The sequence below is a fragment of the Anarrhichthys ocellatus genome, unplaced genomic scaffold, assembly GCF_004355925.1.
Source record: "Anarrhichthys ocellatus isolate YVR2014 unplaced genomic scaffold, GSC_Weel_1.0 scaffold324, whole genome shotgun sequence".
Lineage (NCBI taxonomy): Eukaryota > Metazoa > Chordata > Actinopteri > Perciformes > Anarhichadidae > Anarrhichthys > Anarrhichthys ocellatus.
Genome location: NW_022280325.1, coordinates 1 through 19635, shown reverse-complemented (window position 1 = coordinate 19635; position 19635 = coordinate 1). Strand labels below are relative to the sequence as shown.

Sequence of the window (19635 nt, the reverse complement as noted above, 5' to 3'; positions counted from 1 at the left end):
TCTGTGCACTGTTGATGAATCAGAATTGTTTTAATTTTAAAGTATCCAATGAATGAATGTAGCACCACTGCAAACCTGAGTGTGGATCTCTCTCTCTCGCTCTCTCTGTGTCTGTCTGTCTGTCTGTCGATATATGATGATTTAAAGAAGAAGAAAAAAATCGGGGAAATATCAACAACTCACACTGGTACTCCTAGTTATGAAATGTAGGAGCACTGTCTCCAAAAATGGTCACAAAATGTGACATAATGGTCGCATTATTAGTCAGAGTATTGTTATCAAGTAATGTGTGACAATTAATCATGATGCACATATAAAGTGATATTCCCCAGCTGAATGGAGTTCATGTTTGTCCTGTGTGGTGTCAGGCATGGCAGAAGGCCCGCAGTGAAGGCTGGGAGAGATCCTTCTGTGAGAAGAACTTCCTGTCCCAGGCCACCATGGACATGATACTCGGCATGAGGACACAGCTGCTGGGACAGCTCCGAGCCATTGGTCCGTTCCACTTTCATTTTCATTTTATATTCCACACCAACCAGGTGTGTGGTTTGACCCGCCATCACCAGACTGCCTGTTATCCACTTAACATCCATTGTGTGTCTAGATCGCTTTGTACAGTAAAGCATGTGGCGGAGACAGAGACTTCATGGTGCATTCAGGTTCACCTCGTAAACTCAAGCTGTTGTAAACCCTCCTGCCATCTTATTTTTGTTGTTTAACAGTTTTTCCCAGTTTGCTGGTGAAATAAGTTATTGTTATCGTATATTAAATACATCATTTAAATGTCAGCACATGGCGTTAGTGTGGTACGTTCCTAAAACATGCACCCTTGAAACCACGTAGCCTCTCATTTTAAAGAAGAAAATGACAGTTGTCAGGAAATAAAACCAATGATCTGTTGATCTTTATGAAGCAAGACCCCATAGTCTAACGATGGCATAGATCCAAAACACATTGTGACATTTAAATCGGAAGTTTGAATCGATTGGAGAATTGTGGCCCCTACTCCCAGTAAATATGTCCCGACATATAAAAGTACAAACATGGAAGTCTGACTTTGAAGGAAGAAAACACATTTGTTATTGAAGTAGTTTTTGTCGCATGCATAAATGAAGACTGGATTTAAAGCGGCCTGTTTTTTCCCAGGTTTCGTGCGAGTCCGTGGGAGCAGTAACATCCGGGATGTGAATCGGAACTCTGAGAACTGGGCCGTGGTGAAGGCAGCTCTGATGGCTGGCATGTATCCAAACCTGGTCAATATCAACCAGGAGACCTCCCTGCTCTCCTGTAACCGGGAGAAGAAGGTCCACTTTCATCCCACATCTATCCTGAGCCAGTTCAAGGAGGTAGGGGAAAAAATGATTTCATTAATATGTAATCCTGTCTTTACATTGTGGTCTCATCACTAGAAGGATCTTAACTCTCCTTTCTATCCACTGAGCGCTGTCCAGAGGTGTCGGAGCTTTACAAGACCTGCAGAATCCATGCCTAGTTATTACACACATTATGAACACATATCTTGTCAAAAAATTCTGTAGAGAAAGAAAGGACATGGATATAACCCTTTAAGCATTTTGGTTTCTAGCTTTTTAAAAGAGTCAAATCCATGTAGGTTTGTCCTCTGAAGCCACACAGTTAGTGAGCCACAGAGGAGGGAACTGCATGTACACATGGATCCCCTGCAACTATGGCTTGGTGCATATTTTCTTTACTTTCATGCACATTGGATGAAGTGGATTTTCTCTGCAGCCCCTATACACAGCACCGACAGACAGATTAACAGACAAAAGGTTTTAGGTGTGTGTGTGTGTGTGTGTGTGTGTGTGTGTGTGTGTGTGTGTTTGTTTGTTTGTTTAGAACAGCCCAGCTAAATTGGCCCAGGCCCTTCCCACAGACTGGTTCATCTATGACGAGATGTGCCGAGGCCACAGGATGGCCAGTGTCCGCTGTTGCTCCATCATCACTGCCATCACTGTGGCTATATTTGGAGGGTGTGCCAAACTACCCAGCTCTGCCCTGCAGGAACCTGCTGCACAGACAGCTACTGGTAAACAAACAATTCAAATCTCAGGACTTTGTTCTTCATGAATATTTATTTAAGTATGGTGATCTCTGTCTGTCTGTTCAAAGCTGTTTTCCACAGCAAGATATTTTGACTATTAGTCAGATTGCCATGAAATCAGCATGGTTCCTGATGTCACCTTAACACTGCGGGCCAGTGTGCACTGTGAATATTTGGCAAAAAGCTTTCTGTCCTAAGCTCTACATTGAGATTCTGTCCACAAACTAATGGGTGACGAGGCACAGCCCTGGTTGAACCAAACACTGGTTGACAACATGCTTAACTTCCTACCAAAAAGGAGGACACAGACCAATGATGACTTATAGAGTCAGCCCCAGCATCCCCAATAAAGTACCCTGAGGGACGTGGACACAAGCCTTCTCTAAGTCCACAAACCACATGCAGGCTGACGATGAGCAAACTCTCACGACTTCTCCAGAAGTGAAGCTGTTCCACTCTTCCATGACCAGGACAAAATCTGCACTTTTCCTCCTGAATCGGCACAGCCGTTCAAAAGTTTGTGGTCACCTGATATATTGGTGTTTTCTTATTTCCTTTAAAAATTACTATTTTAACTGAGATTTAAAAAAAAAAAACTGTATAATTTAGACGCCAAATGTTTTATTTACATTTGAAATAGTTTTCCCCCAAAAGAAGAGTGAAACAACTCAAACTTCCATCCAGTGGAGTTCCTCAGTGTCACATGACAGGAGAATCCTGTTAAAGTTGATGTTAAATTAGTTTAATTATTGAACTGTAAATATTGAGTGAGGAGGTTTAAACTGTAGTTAGCTCATCTGATGTTCCAACAGTGCTAACCCTTCACTAACCTTCTGTTTCTATGGTGAAGTCTGAAGAAGAGCTTTACTAAAGTTCATGCCAGCCTGTTAATTTATTAGTAAAGAGACTTTCTACAAGACAAAGTTATCAGGGCTCATTCAGACACACACTTGGCCAATATAGCTGATTTTGATAAGCTTTCCAGGGGGCTAAGCATACTCTGATAACTGAATTGGGTGTAAACCAAGTCATCCCAACACTATCCAGATACAGTCTCTCCCAGAGAGATGTAGAGGGGTCGTGCTTCCCTTCAGTCCCCCAAACATTGCTTCCTCCCGTAACAATGGGATTTCTTTCACTATTCTCTGAGGCCAATGGAAAGGAGACATGCCCTTCCCAAATTTCTCATGTCTTGACCATTATTAAAATAACGTTTGAAGACATTTAATGTTTGAAATGTCATGGCACTCTCTCCTGAGTGTTTAATGATGGAGGTTGATTCAGAAGCCTTCCTGTTCACATTCAGTCTTTGTCTCCCTGCTCCTTCTTTCAGACAGTCCTCCGGTTGACCTCAGTGACAGTGAGACAGAGGACCTAGCTGAGATGAGGATAGATGACTGGCTCATCTTTCAATTGGACAAAGAGGTGAGACACCGACCTTTCCACCTTTTCCTAGTTTATGAATTTTGATGCGACTTTCCTCATACGACAACATTTGTAGTGTGTTCTATGTTAGTGGTCCAAAACTTTTTGGCTTAGTAAATATTACAAAGCTGTAAATGTAAATATGTTCATGACAGGATCCCTGACATTAGGAAATGGAAAAGTTTTGGGTTAGCTCAGCCTCCCTTTACAGACAGGATGGTTCTTGACAGGTTGAGACTAAGTCTCAGCCTATTTGACTCTGCTTATCAGTAGCAGTTGGCGATGGCATCTCTGATCTGCCTCAAGCGTCTGTTCAGTCTCTGGAAGCTGTAATCTATCAGTCATCCGTAAAAAGGGCCTGGAGCAGACTAATTGATTTGCAGCCTTTAATTGTGCAAACAGACCAACGTTTCAATACTTGACACAGGGACGTTTCAGCTTGTAGACGGCATGCGTGCTGCTGCACTTTATGAAGGATTTCACATTGGGGTCACATCATTGGACTATTAAAGGCTTCAAATCATCAGCATGCTCCAGTCCCACTTTCTTCTTGGAGGTTTGCTGTCCTCGAGCTGAGAGGCTCCTGGTTCAGCTGCAACCCTCTGCATCTAAGAATTTAGGTGTCACATTTTAATATTGTCTCGATTTTTCTGTAGAAACTTGAACAATCATGCTTTTTACAATAAAGAAATGTTTTTCAAATATTAACATATTTTATAATTTGACTACAGAATTAGTGGGCTAACCAATGTCTACTGCGTGTTCCCGAAAGGAAGGCATACTGTATGTTTGCTGTCTTTGTCCCAACATTTAGGAGTAGTTACTTTATAACTTGTGATCATCCAAATCAATAAAAATTTTGAAAACATAACACTCTGAACTTACAACACACATAAGACTAGCCAAACACCCAAATATAATCTAACTAGCCTCACCCTCACTGCTAAATGGTCTCAAAACCTTAATTACATCAGTTCAGACATTGGTTACAAAGGTACGATACATTGAATACAGACATATGGCAAGTGGAGATGATGTAAGTGACGTGGGTGTGTGATGAGGAATAAATCGGTCCAACTCGTTCTGGGTTTTCCTCACAACTTAAGAGAAGTCCCAACACCGAACCAGACAAACCCAAACCCACTTCTCCTCAAACTTTCTTAACCCTGAAACCTCCAGCTGCCTGAACAGCGCCGACTAGTGGCGATATCTGCTACCAGATCCTCAACTTAACATAACTGCAAACACTAAATATATGTAAAACAGGATGATAGATGGCAATTCAATAACACACTAAAGTCAGTGTATTCAAGCGTTAACATATGTTTGTAGCAACTGCTGCCTGAAGCTCTTTTTAAAGCATTCCATACCTTGTGAACCTCTGCCAACCACACTGAAGTGTTTTACCCTTTATAAAATACTTCCTCCTAGTCTTATATGTATGTGAGGGAAAGTATTTTGATATGAGTCAGTCTGTTGTTGAGCGTATACGTATATAACACTTTAGATTATACAGGTGTTGTGAAACATGTTGCTCCATATAACATTACAGTGATATATATAAGGCTTGAATAAAGACTTCTATAAGGTTACAAGTGCTCTAAATGGAAGAAAAAGCCTTAACTTTAAAAACAAGCCAATGTATTTGGACAGTGTTTTTGCCAGTTCATCAATATGAACCTGGAAACACTTTAAAAAAACATCCTTGTGTACCCCTGGAATCTCTCTCAATAACCTGACCATTTATTTTGTTACGAACATGTTCAAGATCACTTTGAGCAAAATACAGTGAAGCTTGCATTGCTTCTATTTAAGAATGATTTACTGCATTTTAAGCCATGGATCCACCTTAATTAGTTCCTCATTTAGATTATTTTTCAGATCATTTCATTTGTGTGAGATCAAAATATTTGTATCGTCAGCAAATTATACTTAATGTAGAATGCTAGAGAACCAAAATCCTTAATATACAGTATGAGGACACCCCATATTTAATGCTTTACTTTGAGATGTTGTAATGGGACATCACTACGTCTGCTAGAAACAATTCCCTCCAATACTTTGGAGAAAGTAGGCGATATACGTAGATAAAGGTTTCTCTTTTGTTAGGTCTACACTGTTGCTCTTGTTTGTTTCCGCCCCGCCTCCTTGACATTTTGTACTGAATCTTTTTACATACCATTTAATCTCATGTTACGTATCATGTTTTCAGGCTGCAGGACTGGTGTTTGACCTGAGGCAGAAGTGGCAAAATTTGTTCATCAAGAGGATCCGTTGTCCTTCAAAGCCTTGGTCTCAACAAGACGAGGCCGTCATCCAAACCCTGGTTTCTGTATGTCACATTCTCTTTTCTTCCTCGTACTTTCACTTAACGACACCAACGTAGAGCAATGCTAGTGTATGTAAGTGTCAAATATCGCATGAGCAGCCTCAGACAAGTTGTCATCATCCTCTTCTTTTTAGAATACTATGGCTGTGTACAGTTGTACTATAGTCATTGCATTAGTTGTGTTTTCCTGACTGAGGATGCATGTGAACTGTGGCTCCATTCCATAACTACACTGTTGGACCCCGACTCAAACTCTGATCTCTGTGCCCTTTGCAAGTCTCTCATATTATTACCTTGTTTGACGGTTGACAGTCGGTCTATCTTTTCACCATCCACAAGAGTAAAGATGGATAGATCATGTTCGGACTTGACATGTATGTTAATGTGTGCACTTCATTCATGAGGTGGGGTGTCTGGATCTCCATCTGTTTGTTAAAATGACTGATATGTGGATAGAATGCCTTTGGCAGTATAGTTTGCAATATGGACACCAGGGTGCAGGTAAATGACTGGAACTCAAACTGATGGGGCGACTGTGGCTCAGAAGATAGAGCGGGTCGTCCCTCAATCAGAAGACCTGCAGTTAGATCCCCATGTCGATGTGTTCTTGGGCAAGACACTTCACCCCAACTTGCTCCCGAAGACTGTGCCATCAGTGTATGAATGGATGAATGATATGTAGTGTAAAAAGCGATTTGAGTGATCAAAAGACGATACAAGTACAATCCATTTACCATGATGTTCCTCAGGTGCTCGCGGCAGAGGAACAAGCGGCAGGCCTGCAGCAGCCCACAGGGATTGGCCAGCGGCCCCGGCCCATGTCATCAGAGGATTGGCCCCAGGCTTCAGTGGAGAGCTCCAAGAACAGCCCCCAACTTCCCACCAACACCAGCAATGACAAGTATGATTGATGGATGGATGGATGATTGCAGTGTGATGTATTGTGGTGCTTAAAGATATTGACATGAGACTGTCCTCCCTGGCAGGGCTGTAAAAAGACAGATAAAAGCAATCCTCTCTGCTTTCTCATTCAGCGTTTGGTTATACTGTCACATTCTGAAGCAATTCTGCAGTGCCGCTTTATTGACACAGAAAGCAGAGTTCTCCTGCTCAAGGAGCCGTGCCAGCAGTGCCTACATGTACCAGGATGCATTGCAGGCAAACTTGTGGCGCCTGGAGGGTCCCTGCAGGCCACATCCTCTTGCTTGGCTAATGCAGCCGCAGCCTCGTCCTCTCTCCACTGCATTTCTTTGGCTGTATGCTCTGGCTCCAATATATATGGCCGAATATCTGAGTCAGCCAAACCACTGTCAAATGTTTCCTCGTCCAGAACATCCTCTGCACTTATATTTTGGGGAGGCCGTTTTCGCTGTCTGGAATCCAAGCAAAGAGAACAAGGGAGTTCTGTTTCTGAGCTCCATCTAGAGCACGCCCCCTGGTTACCCTAGAAATCCAAGCTGAAAAAGCAGCCTGTCGTACTTCTTTGCATCCACCTGCATCACAGTCACATCATGCCCACGTCCCTTTTCCTTTTTATAATAAAGGCCTGAGGTCTCTATACTCCTGCTGTCTCAGTCTCCTCCGATCTGCACCTCATCACATTCCTTCCTTTACCACTCCACATAGCGGTCCGTCATGTCTCCATATTCCTCCTTTGCCCATAGCTGATGCACAACTGCTGGGCGGTCTGAACAGTTCTGCAGATGATGGGACTCAGAGTTGAAAGTCAGGGGTGAGGAGAAAAGGAGCTACACTACCTGTTCAGACACTGAGCCTCACATGAGGTCTGAGGTGGGCCAGGAATGTTAATTCGATAACTCCAGCGACGACTGTACATGTTTAAGACTTTACTTAAAACTTATGCATGACATCAACAACAATGGCTACACGTCTTCCGTTCCTCTAGAACCAAAAGCGTTACACACAGTACTTAACAAACTCCCCTTTCTCTTTTAAGAAAAACATAGTCACAAAAACAAATATTTGTTTTTTAGAACCTTAAACGTATAAACACAGGTTTAAAATTGCAACTTTAATGACTGGAGTTTGAGGGTAGTAAGGATTTTGTTGATTAGCTCGTTTAGCCTTTAAGTTGCCATACACCTTCGCTGAGAGCCCTCAGCAGAACAAGTGCAGATGTCCCCTTCTTAGTCAAGCAGTCAGCGAGCTGTTCCTTGGAGGCTGGCCATATGATCTGCTGGATGGTCCCAGAGTGGACGAGCTCCTTGACGCTGCTGATTTCGAGACAGAGTCTCTTTTCAGTGACTGTTTTGGTGGACTTGACAGCATCAAGAAGAGAGTGATTGTCCGTTACACACACAATGGGCAAATCGTTCCGTGTGCAATCACCTGTGGTAAGTTCTGAGTAGAGTGTAGCCAAAAAGACTGCACTGTCAATGCCATCTGCAAGTGCCAAAGTCTCTCCTGCTAAGGTGCTTCAAACAACTCTCCTGATCCTCTTTGACTGCCAGCATATGGGTGAAAATCTTCCATTCTCTCCCGTAAGCATGACCAGGTGTCCGCCTTGAGTGCCTCCGTCTGGAAGATTTCCCATCGAGGAATCACTGAACACCACTAGTTTCAGCGAGCTGTCTTTTCCCAAGTGCTGAAAGGTCACCTCTTCTGATTTCAGTTTCCTGACAAGTTTGTTTGCAGAGTCTGAACAGTAGCATGTTTGCACTTGATGCTAGGTTGGATATGTCACACATTGTCGGGTCTACTATACCTTGCTACCCACAATATTTGGCCAATCTTTGAATTTAACATGTCAGTTTCAGTGTCAGAGGAGCCTCTCGCTGTGTGGCTCTGTTGGGGTCCACAGTAATGGGTTGTAGATTCTTTATGTAGATACTTTGTTGCACTTGTATCTCATCCTCTAAAGAGTGAACCTCCATTCCATTGCAGCTGAAGCTGTTGTGCTCTTCACGTCCAACTTGAAAAGCAACTTTCAAGTGAGGGATGACTGTTGTGGAAAATGTTTCTGAACCACCCCAGATGAAATCATCCACGTGACAAGCAAGGAGTCCCTTCACATTGTAGGAGTCATCCAGCCGGTAGAACACTGCTGGGTCAACTTGTGACACAGTAGCTCCCAATTGCTGCATAGTGTCTTTCACTCTGTTGTACCAATACAGAGAAGCATCTGCTAGGCCATAAACACACTTTTTTAACTTCCATAGAATTCCTTTGCTCTGAGCTTCTTGGGGGGGACAAATATAGACATTTCGGGTTAACTCTTTGCCTTGTAAAAAGGCTGCTTTAATGTCCATAGAGTTTAGCTGCCATTTCTTTTGACATATCACTGACATAATCATTTTTAGAGACTCCGAGGCACATGTAGGTGAGTCTTTAGGGAGCTCCTGAGTGTTCATTTCTTCAAAGTCTCTTGCAACTAATCTAGCTTTAGGTACAACACCATCAAGTGTCTCCTTGAATGTGCACACCCACCTCGTAGAGATGCATTTCTGGCCTTCATCTTTCACCTCTTCAAACACATCATTCTTTTTCCAGTTGCTGAGTTCACTGTGTTTGGCAGACATGAAGGCATCATCATTCACAATAAGTATGTCTTCTTCAGGATAGCTAGCACATAACTCGACATGCTCAGATGGGACCACTTGAAGATTGTGTACTCGTCCTAAGTCGGGTGTCGGCAACCTGTGGCTCTTCAGTCCCTCTGTTGCGGCTCCCTGAGTCTACATCCACACTAATACGTTTTCGTTTGAAACGATCTCCGTTCACACAGCGTTTCAGCATCGTTTTCTAAATGATCTCCGTCCAGACTTAAACGCCCGAAATCGAATATCGCCTGAACTATCGATGGATAAATCCCAAAAAAGAAAAAAGTCACGGAGGGAAAACAGTTTAATTCTGCGTGGACGTATTCATTTGCTTTCACTGCCAACGATGCTGACTTACCTGTATGCTTGAAATGTGCAAAAAATGTAATGTTGAAAGACACTTCCAGAACAAACACACAGCATGCTGAAAAGTATCAAGCTGGAGATGAGCGACAAAGAGCGATTTCTCAACTGCTGCAGCAAACTCTCCTCTTCATAAGAGTTTGATATAGTTTTAACAGGTAAAATAGCAATAAATGTCAAGAATTGTCTTTATTCTTGTTTTATAATTTCATAAATACAACAAACTATAGTTTTTGTTTAAATAAATAATATAACTATATACAAAACTTTATAAGCTGTGATATCAGATAGCTTTTGCGGTTACAGACAAATTTTATTTGGTGGAAAATAGGGCAAACTGGCTCTTTGGATAGTAAAGGTTGCCGACCCGTGTCCTGTCAACAGAACTAGTAGTGCCAGAAATGTCCTCAGGCTCAATGTACTCCAAATTATACCAGTATTTGTATGTTCCAGTGGCTTTTCCTGCCCTGCTAAGGATTTTTCCTATCTGTGTATGTAACTACCTGTCCAGTTTTCAGACTAAGGCCTTCACAAGTTGTGGTTGAGTTGTTCTGTGATGCGTCCGATTGACCATGGCTATCTCCTTCTGGCTGTGTGTGAGGGGGTTCACTGTTCTCCTCACCATTTGTAGGCGTCTCTTCCTCACTTTCATTTTCAGTGTCATAGTTATTCCCATTAAAGCCAGGTTCTGGTAAGGTCTGGTATGATGTTCAGTCCCTTCCTGCTGAATGTCCCTTTCTCCCAGCACTGCTTGTGGGCTATCTACTTTTCGAAGCCTGGAGTGATGTACACGAACGTAAGTGCCTCCATGCCTCACAAATATCACCGCACCATCTTGGCCGATGACCACACCTGAACCTTTCCATTCTGTACAATCCACCCGTTTGTAGTAGACTTTGTCCCCTGTTTCGTATCTGTCATCAATGGGCCGCAGTTGTTTACGAAGGGCTCTTTGGATCCTTTCAGAGCACTCATCTTTTGTAAATGCTCTCCTTGCAGCATGTAATGTTGTGATATGCTGGGCTATCCAAGTACTCATATTAGTACCTTCCAGAGCTGGCAGCTTGTTAGTGAGAACTGAAGACAGATTTGGGTTTTGTCCAAATACCAGCTGGTAGGGACACTGTAGCCATGCACGTTGTACATAGAGGTCTTTGCCGTCATCCTGCACTGAAGCGTGTGAAGTGGTCAATTGCATGCAGATACCACACTCCCGGCTCTAGCTCATGCAAATCCACAGCTACAGTTTCATTGTAGGTTGAGGCCATGGGCAAACCCACCGCAGGCTTTGGATTTGGTTTGCTATATCTGATGCACGTCTCACAGTTTTTTACAATGTCCTTAAGGATTGTGTTGCATTCATCATCAGCATTACCTGAGCAGGCCAGTAGTTTCTTCAGTCTGTCAACAGAGGCGTGTCCAAATTGCTTGTGTAGTTTGAACAGAACTTTTGGTTTTTCTTTTATGTTTTCTGTCACAGTGAGAATGTCATCATCATTCTGGAGCTCATGTTCATCTGGGTTACTCTCATCTCTGATGTTCACACAGACTGAATTTGGGATTTTCCTTAGTTGTCAGTTATAATCATCAAAATTAAAAGAAATAAACATTTGAAATATATCAGTCTGTGTGTAATGAATGAATATAATAGACAAGTTTCACTTTTTGAATGGAATTAGTGAAATAAATCAACTTTTTGATGATATTCTAATTGTGTGGGTGGGTGGGTGTGGGTGTGTGTGTATACATACACACACACACACACACACACATTTCTTTCTCAAATTCTATTCATTAGTGTTGTTGACTCTAAATATTCCAGAAAAAGTTTCCAACATTTGTCACTAAAGCTTTCCTCTCAATCACTCTTAGACCTTTTTTCAAAACTTCTCTCTCCGACTCGTACCTCTGACAGGACAATAAAACATGGTCCACGGTTTCTTCTTCTCCACAAAATTTACATTTTCCATTATTATGCTTTCTAATAACAGAGGGAACTGTTCAGTCAGTCTTCAATCAGAGGAGCGGCGGTTCGATCCCCGGCTCCACTAGGAACATGTCGATGTGTCCTTGAGCAAGACACTTAACCCCAAAATTGCTGGTCTTTAAGTTTGGATGTCTTTTCATATATTTAACTATGTTATTATTATAATTGAGGATATAAGATTGGGCATATTTTAGTTCTTGGATGTCATATTTATTTAAACATTTATATAAATAAATATATGTGAAGATGGCGTCATTTCTAAATCATACCACCGTAAATTTAAGAAATTTAAAAACTGAACCAACTGTCCAAACATCACAGCTACATAAACAGGCTACACACGGAGGAAAAGCAGCGCTGCAAGTTTCCGTCAGTGACAATTGTGCTTTTCTATTAATACGTTTTGTGATGCTTCACAATCATTAATCGATGGACACATTCCAGTGCTCTGACTGAAAACATGTTGACATCAAGTAGGATGTAGGCTTTCTCAATAAATATCTTTATTTACAGATGCTAAATAAATAACCTTATATATTATTATTGTTATTGCACAAAATGAGACTAGATGGAGACTAGATTAAGCCAACAATCTAGCGTTAAGTATTCCAATTAGACAGAAAATTAGGATTTATATTTTTTTATACTATTTATCCTGTTAATTAAGGATAAATTTGTCTCTGCATTTGACCCATCCCTAAATATGGGGAGCAGTGGGCTGTCTTTGACATGCGACACGTCAAAGGCCATGGTTCGAACAACCAACCTTGTAGTCACCAGACAACCCTCTTAACAAAGTGAGCCACGGTCGCCCACCTTTTCCAATAAAGAAAATCTAAGAGCCAATCGGCTCTTTGATCCGAAGACAGCAAGAAGTTTCCCATCATGCCCTGGGGTCACGCAGTCAGTGGAGAGCAACTGCAGCGCCTGGCTCTAAAATCTGCGGCCGCCTCGCTCACGTGAGATCATCGTTACGCATGTTTTCATGACGTCGGAGCAAGTCGGACGCAAATCTACCCAGCATGCATCGATTCTGCGCACGCCTGGCTCAAGTCGAACGAGCCTAATAACTACATCAACTGTACATGTTTAAGACTTTACTTAAAACATATGCACGACATCAGCAACAATGGCTACACGTCTTCCGTTCCTCTAGAACCGAAAGCGTTACACACATGCGCACCAGTGTTGCCAACTCCTCAGTAAGGAAAGTAGCTATAAGTAGCTGTCCTAAAAGTCGCTAGAAGTCGCTAAATGATGTCATCGCCTAATTTGCATAATTGTAATGAGCGCTGTAGGGGAGAGGCGGGAACAGCGGCGGCTTTGCGCATGCGCGATTCATTTGCAGTCTGGACACGGAGACTGTGGGTCTCCTTTCTGCAGCTGGGACTGCTGCGCGACTAACTGCCTTTGAGTCCTTTGGGGCGGCGGAGGGGCTCACGGCAGCTCCCGCTGCTTGTTCACGGCAGCTCCCGCGTGCTTTCACGTCAGAGTCAAAACACCAGAAAAGTCTCCAACAACACCAGAAAAAGTAGCTAGATTTGTCGCTAGTAGCTTTTAACAAAAAAAGTCGCCATGAGGGTTTGGAAAGTCGCCAAGTTGGCAACACTGATGCGCACTGGTTAACTCGGTACATAACAAGGAACACCCACTCCAGGACTTCCATGTTTTCAGATGTGAGGGTGGGAGTTTCATTGAGGGAGGCTGCCTGGAAAAAACACTATAAAAGCCAATTGGAATTTATCAGACCACAAAACGGGAAGACATCTACATATGAGAACACATCTACAATATAAAACCGTAGAAATCACAACTAAAGGCTGCTCACTAATATAAGCCTGTTTCATTTTAAGGCCTGGTTCTCTCTGCGGTTTAACTTAATAAACTCCCACACTGGTGTTTGATAATAATCATTCATGTTATATTTTAACGTTTCACTTCATGCTCACACTACTGCTCTATATTACCACTTCCTATCAGGTCTCGTAGGATGCCAGCCTGTAGGAGCCTTCTACAGGGGAAAGGCCAGCACAGAGAGGAGGCCTCACTGCCCATCAAGCAGCTCTCTGATGAGCCTCACTCCTCCAGCAGCTCCTCCTGCTCTGTGACCCTGGACAGTCCCTCTTACAGCCCCTGTCCTTCCTCCTCAGGAAAGGTATCCACTGTCTGTTGAGCATTGTTGATCCTCCCCATTTTCCTTTGCTCCTTTGTGACATTTTAAATCCTCTCTGTGTATAATCTTTGTGTGTTAATAACATCTGACAAATCGTATTGATGCATGTGTTTTTGTGTGAAAGGTGACAACTGTTGCAGTCTGTTGTTTTTAGAGCTTCACCACTTCCACCAGGCATAAGCCTGTGGGGAGATTATGTATTCAGCTGTCTGTCTGTCTGTTTTTTTGGTTGTCCAGTTGTCTGTCTGTCCGTCCATGGCATACCACTGGACCCATCACCCTAAAGCTCATTTATGATAGTATGCTCAAGGACCTTTCATGGTTGTAGTAATTCACATATATTTGATGGACTATTTTTTGGACTGCTGACTCCTCATTCCTCTTAACCAGCCACAAGGAGCCACAAGTGTTTTGCATTTCTTGATATCGGTCAGGCTTGATATCAAACAAGCCTTACCTAGTCTGTTGCGGGCCACATCTTGGCTTTCGTCGGGGCTCACTAACATCCATAAGAAAGTTTGGTTCCATTTGGAAGCGGAGCATCTGCAGACTAAATCCATACCGGACGTTAGGTACAATAGGAGAAGAATAAATCCCTCTTTTTGTTATCTTCCCTGCCATCTTGACTGTAAGGGAGCCGGGAGGGCCACCTGAGTGAGTTTGGACTCTTCCTGTTTGGGAGGGGAGAGGGAGAGACACCTGACTGAGATCTGCACTCTACTGTACTGAGGGCACCTTCTACTTCCCAGTGTTGCTGGAATTCTTGGGGGGCAAAGTGTTGTGGCGAAGACAGTCTTCTTTCAAACTACTACTAGAATTTACTGGGGGCTTTAAAAGAGAACTGCGTTTATTTATCAATTCTCTTGTGTAACAATGCCGGCCTCATGATGGACAGTTTGAAGCAAGCAGGGATGAGGAGCTGGCTGCAGAGGTCTAACTTTTATTTTCAAACTTGTAGTCTTCAGACCCAACACTGACTCTATTTACAGGAGTCATTATCAGACTTCATACTGCTACCTCTGGAGTCAATACAGACTGTACCATATTTGCCTTTCAAAGCACTTTAACACTACATGTCATTCACCCATTCATACACTGATGGCACAGCACTCGGGAGCAATTTGGGGTTAAGTGACTTGCCCAAGGACACATCGACATGGACTAGAGGAGCTGGGGATCGAACCGCCGATCCTCTGCTTGACGATCTGCTCTACCGCCCCTCAGTAGAACGATACCCCCCACCAAATGGAAACACATGCTGGTATGAGACCAGTGGAGTTCCCCTTTAGTGAGGGTTTGTCTGCTGCTACAAGGTTCTCCCCAGCAGAATAACAGTTCAACCTGTACTTCAAATTCTGTAGCTTTCACTTCACCATTTATTCAGTAGCTCAGCTTAAGATGGCTTTTAGTGCATTTTATTTAAATCTGCTTAATTGCAGCATTATCAACATGATCAGTGTCTCCCTAAACTGAAAAAATCCGGCAGTTTGTTTTGGGCTTAGTAAACAATCCCAACTGCTTGTCCCCTTAAAGTGAGCATCATCCTGGAACATCCTGAACTCACCACTTCATGAACCACTTTGTCAGCAGTTTGTGGACAGCTGAAGCAGCCAGAGGAGGTCTCCGAGGCCACGGCCAAAATCTTGTGACGATGTTGTGGTGAATCCTCTGTAGAGCATCTCATGTCACCCCGAGAGCCTTCAGTGTTTGGATGGACATGTTTCATTGTACTACTTACTGGCTCATCAATAGATCGTTCTTTGTCGAGTGAACTATGCTGTGGTTTTCCTCTAGCAGACCTCAAAGCCACCGTCCCCCCAGCTGGTCTTCTCTTCAGTGCGGTACTTCATCATGAAGAGCAGCAATGTGAGGAACATAGACATTTCTCAGCAGAAAGGTATCTGGTCCACCACACTAAGCAATGAGACCAAACTCACCAAGGCCTTCCTGGAGAAGAAGACTATCATCCTCATCTTCTCTGTTCAGGGCTCTGGACACTTCCAGGTAACACTCTGACCAATGCTGCATGCACTTCAGTTTCTATTAATAGAGCTCAGACGTGTGCCAGAATCTTAACCCCACTATCAATATGGATCTTTAAAAGAAAAACAGAAGTGCTGCATTTTGTCTTTTTCACAGGGCTACGCCTGCATGACATCAGTCATCAGTCAGGAGAGCTGCCAGGACTGGGGCTCCATGGGACTCGGAGGGGTTTTCAGTGTTGAGTGGATCCACAAGGAGAGTCTTCCCTTCCAGTGCTCCCAGCACATCCTCAACCCGTGGAATGACAACAAGAAGGTCCAGATCAGCAGGGACGGACAGGTGAGAGGACGGTGCTGCTGGTCTAGATACAAGTCAAAAAGTGACAGACCCAACCAACAATGCATATTTAACATCACACACGCATATGTAGAATAGGACTGAAACTGTCAAAACTAAGCTTGACAAGAACAGTATAAACTGGTCAGAGCCATTTGCATTTGTTCAGGGTGATGATTACAGAAGGAATTCCAGGTTGTTTGTAGATATTTTTACAGGTCTTACTAGCGTCGACCTGGTGGCAGTAGCTGTTAGGACTGGTGAGAGGGCTGAAGGAGGTCCTGCTTGATCACTGAGTGTACTGCTCTTTGAGCTGAACCTAGTTATGCTATTTCATAGAGGCTGTTTCACTACATGATCCAAGCTGTTACGCTGTGCCAACGTGAATCATGTGAGGCCTCCCAGTGGCATCCTGCTCCCAGCAGAGAACACAGTCAACAGAAATAATTCTGAAGACTAAATCATAACTGAAATACAGGAGAACAAGGGGATCCTCCACACACTTTAATACCTTGTCCCATAGTGGATGGAGCAGGGTGCTCAGCCACATCCATATATTATCTCTTTCACAATTGCTCCTCATTTATTGCAGTCAATTCCTGTTTTCTTTTTTTTTCTTTTTTGTTCCCATGAGAGGGAAAATGGAATATGAGTTTATTTTTGAGCATTGCATGTGGCTGGGTTTAACACCTCACCTCTCATGGTTATGTCAGGTCCTCAAAATGTTTCTGAGCACAGGATCTGGGCTGGGGTTAGTGGAGGCTAGCTCCTGAGGAACTTTGAGCTGTTTTCCTTTACCAGCCTCTGGTATAGAAAGAGATAGCACCCACAGTCTAATGAAGCAGCTAATCATTCTCTCCTTTGAAATAAGTACATCATCAACACGCAGCAGACCAGCTGCAGGCACCACAGTCCTGGAGGGCCGAACATCTCCATACCCTTGATGCCATGTCTCGACCCTGGATGTGCTCCTGCATCTCACCACCTACCTAAACGTCTCACTGCCGGCTGCTGTAGGGATTGGCTCCTCGTCTTCATGATATATCCCTCACAATTGAAATAGTCCTTGATTTCTCTGGCCTAGCCCTCTTTACGTTGGTGTTCAACTAACCATCAACTCTGACTGTTTCAGCTCCAAGCATCATGATGTAGACACAGAGTCCTCCTCCTCTGGTCCACCAGAGTCCTGCTCTCTGTCCTGATGTCCACCTGTCAAGTGCAGCTTGATCCTGGATGAACGATGGATCCAGGTCTCTGTGAAGATGTGGGCTCAATAGTCACCGACCTCCTGCTGCTGGTTAGCCTGAGTTTTCCTGTGACCAAACACGAGACAGGAGCCAATTGGGTGGTGAATTAGCCTCAGATCCTAGCTGGGTTAGCTTAGTTTCCATCTCGACTCTCCTCTCTCTCGACTCTGCCTTCACTAGCGTTTGGTCCAGAAGGCCTGGCTGGGTGGTCGGCCGTGAGCAGAGATGCTCTCAAAGTCCACTCCCCACAAATGAATCCAATCCCAACGCTTCCTTCCCCAATGTTGAGGAGTGTGTTCTGTCAAATGCCACAAGCGCTCCTTTAATAGAGACGCAAAGACAACAAGTTGCTGCTGTGGTAGGGCTGTGCTTTTTTTCTTAACTTGTTGTCCACAGCAGCATGTGCTGTGGTAGGGACGGTCACCTGGAGTGGGAGTGGAGAGTGTTCATTGGAGAGTGGAGAGTGTTAATTCGAAAGTGGGCCCTTTTACAGTGTCCCTTGTCTACTTACTAAATAATCCCTTAGCAAATTTACACAGATCTTTATAAAAAGCTGCCCTTGCTCGTCCTTTTTTCGTCTTGTTTTTCTAAGACCTTCTGCTTTCCTTGAAGTTGCCAGTCTGGATCAGAGCTCCTTCTGCAGCACAGTAGTGCCCACGTCCTGGCTGTCTGTAGCCTTCCTGCACTGCCTCCTTCATTCTCAGACAAGGCTATGAATCGTTGCTGCTGTCTTGACGTACTACCTTCTTCCTACTCGCACAAACATTTCCATGCCTCATTTATAGATTAAATGTCCCATCTTCTCAACTGTCTCTTGGAGTGCACATGTCGGGTCTGAATGACCTGTTGCATGCTCGCTATTCCTAGGAGGATTCACTCTGGGTCCCTGGCCATCACCCCGCTACGTGTTGCTACCCTCTGCTTCCTCATATCAGCCTGTTGCTGGAAGTCACCCGACTGATTTGATTGATCAGTACTTCTTAAGAGGTCAATGCTGGGTCCCTGGCCACTACCAGGAAGTCACCTTCCTCAAGGACGTATCAGCAATGCTTTCTTATGTGTGTGACACTGAAAACACTTCATTCACTGTCAACTGTCTTTACTGGACTGGTCTTATCAAAATCCATTTTGCTACATGTCATGTGTTGGTGACATACACCTACTCAACACAGTCAAAGGGCTCTGTACTTGTGTTGGAGCAACGGTTGGTATTTTCTAAGTAAGCCTCTAACTCCGTGACAGTATCTTTGCTGGTCCGTGAGGTATTTTGGTGCACAGGTAGAGAGGAACAGAGAGGTGGCAGGTGCATTCAAATGAGGCAGCACAAAGACAGTTGTTGGTATTTTTGTGGTAAATGAGTCTTAGATTTCCATATTTGTAGCTAAAGTACAGAAATGTTCTTAATGACATCATTTGATGTCACTTGTAAACATCATGTCAGGGTTCTACCAGTTGACGTAGGTGCAGCCTACATGCATTATAAAAACATAAGTAATATCATGAAGGACTGTGGGTAAAACCGAGCCTTACGAGGTGCTGCACAAACTGAACGGCAGAAAGTCGGATCATCTTAAATAAGTAGAACTTATGAAAACAACAGGAACGGATGCGTGTAGAGTCCTGTCCTGGTTCCAGATTATTCAGCTGTGTGTCGGGACTCTTTTATCCATCACGGGTGCCGAAAACACTTCCTCAGAGAGGATATACCGGTGTTTCCTCAGCTCCTTTGGCAAGCTTCCTCGATCCTCGAGATGGATTTCCGGAGGAGCGAGGAGTCGAGGAGGCACAAAATAAATCATGACATGAGAAAGACCCTCTGCTCCATCCAGACAATCACATGATTTCCTGGTTTCGTTGCGCTGTTGCTGTTGTATATTTGGGCTGTGACTAATGATCTTTTGACTTATGAATAATCTATCAGTTATTTTATTTTTTACGATTGATCACTTTTCAATGACGAACAGAAAATGGGGATGTCAAAGATGAAGCTGAAGTTTCATCCAACCGACTGACTGAGACGGAGATATTTCATTTCAAATGAGTTAAAATAGGGAAACATTTCACTTTTGGTGTGTTTGCTTGATAATTGACCTAAACAATGAATTGATCAATCAGCTCGAATGTACAGTGGGTACGGAAAGTATTCAGACCCCTTTAAATTTTTCACTGT

The 19635-nt window shown here is 43.5% G+C and overlaps 1 protein-coding gene across 3 annotated transcripts in view; it reads left to right on the top strand.

Annotated features, from left to right (window-relative positions):
• The window catches only part of ythdc2 (YTH domain containing 2), a 60992-nt gene extending 43570 nt beyond the window's left edge, over positions 1 to 17422 (top strand). For 2 of the 3 annotated variants that reach the window (XM_031879605.1, XM_031879608.1), the window contains 9 exons: positions 369 to 495; positions 1147 to 1346; positions 1858 to 2047; positions 3396 to 3487; positions 5700 to 5819; positions 6566 to 6717; positions 13707 to 13881; positions 15694 to 15903; positions 16039 to 17422. In XM_031879605.1, coding sequence (XP_031735465.1) covers positions 369 to 495; positions 1147 to 1346; positions 1858 to 2047; positions 3396 to 3487; positions 5700 to 5819; positions 6566 to 6717; positions 13707 to 13881; positions 15694 to 15903; positions 16039 to 16317 — 1545 coding nt within the window. In that variant the 3' untranslated portion in view covers positions 16318 to 17422. The remainder of the gene's footprint in view (positions 1 to 368; positions 496 to 1146; positions 1347 to 1857; positions 2048 to 3395; positions 3488 to 5699; positions 5820 to 6565; positions 6718 to 13706; positions 13882 to 15693; positions 15904 to 16038) is intronic. The other variant, XM_031879606.1, reaches the window with a different exon arrangement.
• Positions 17423 to 19635: the final 2213 nt, after the last annotated feature.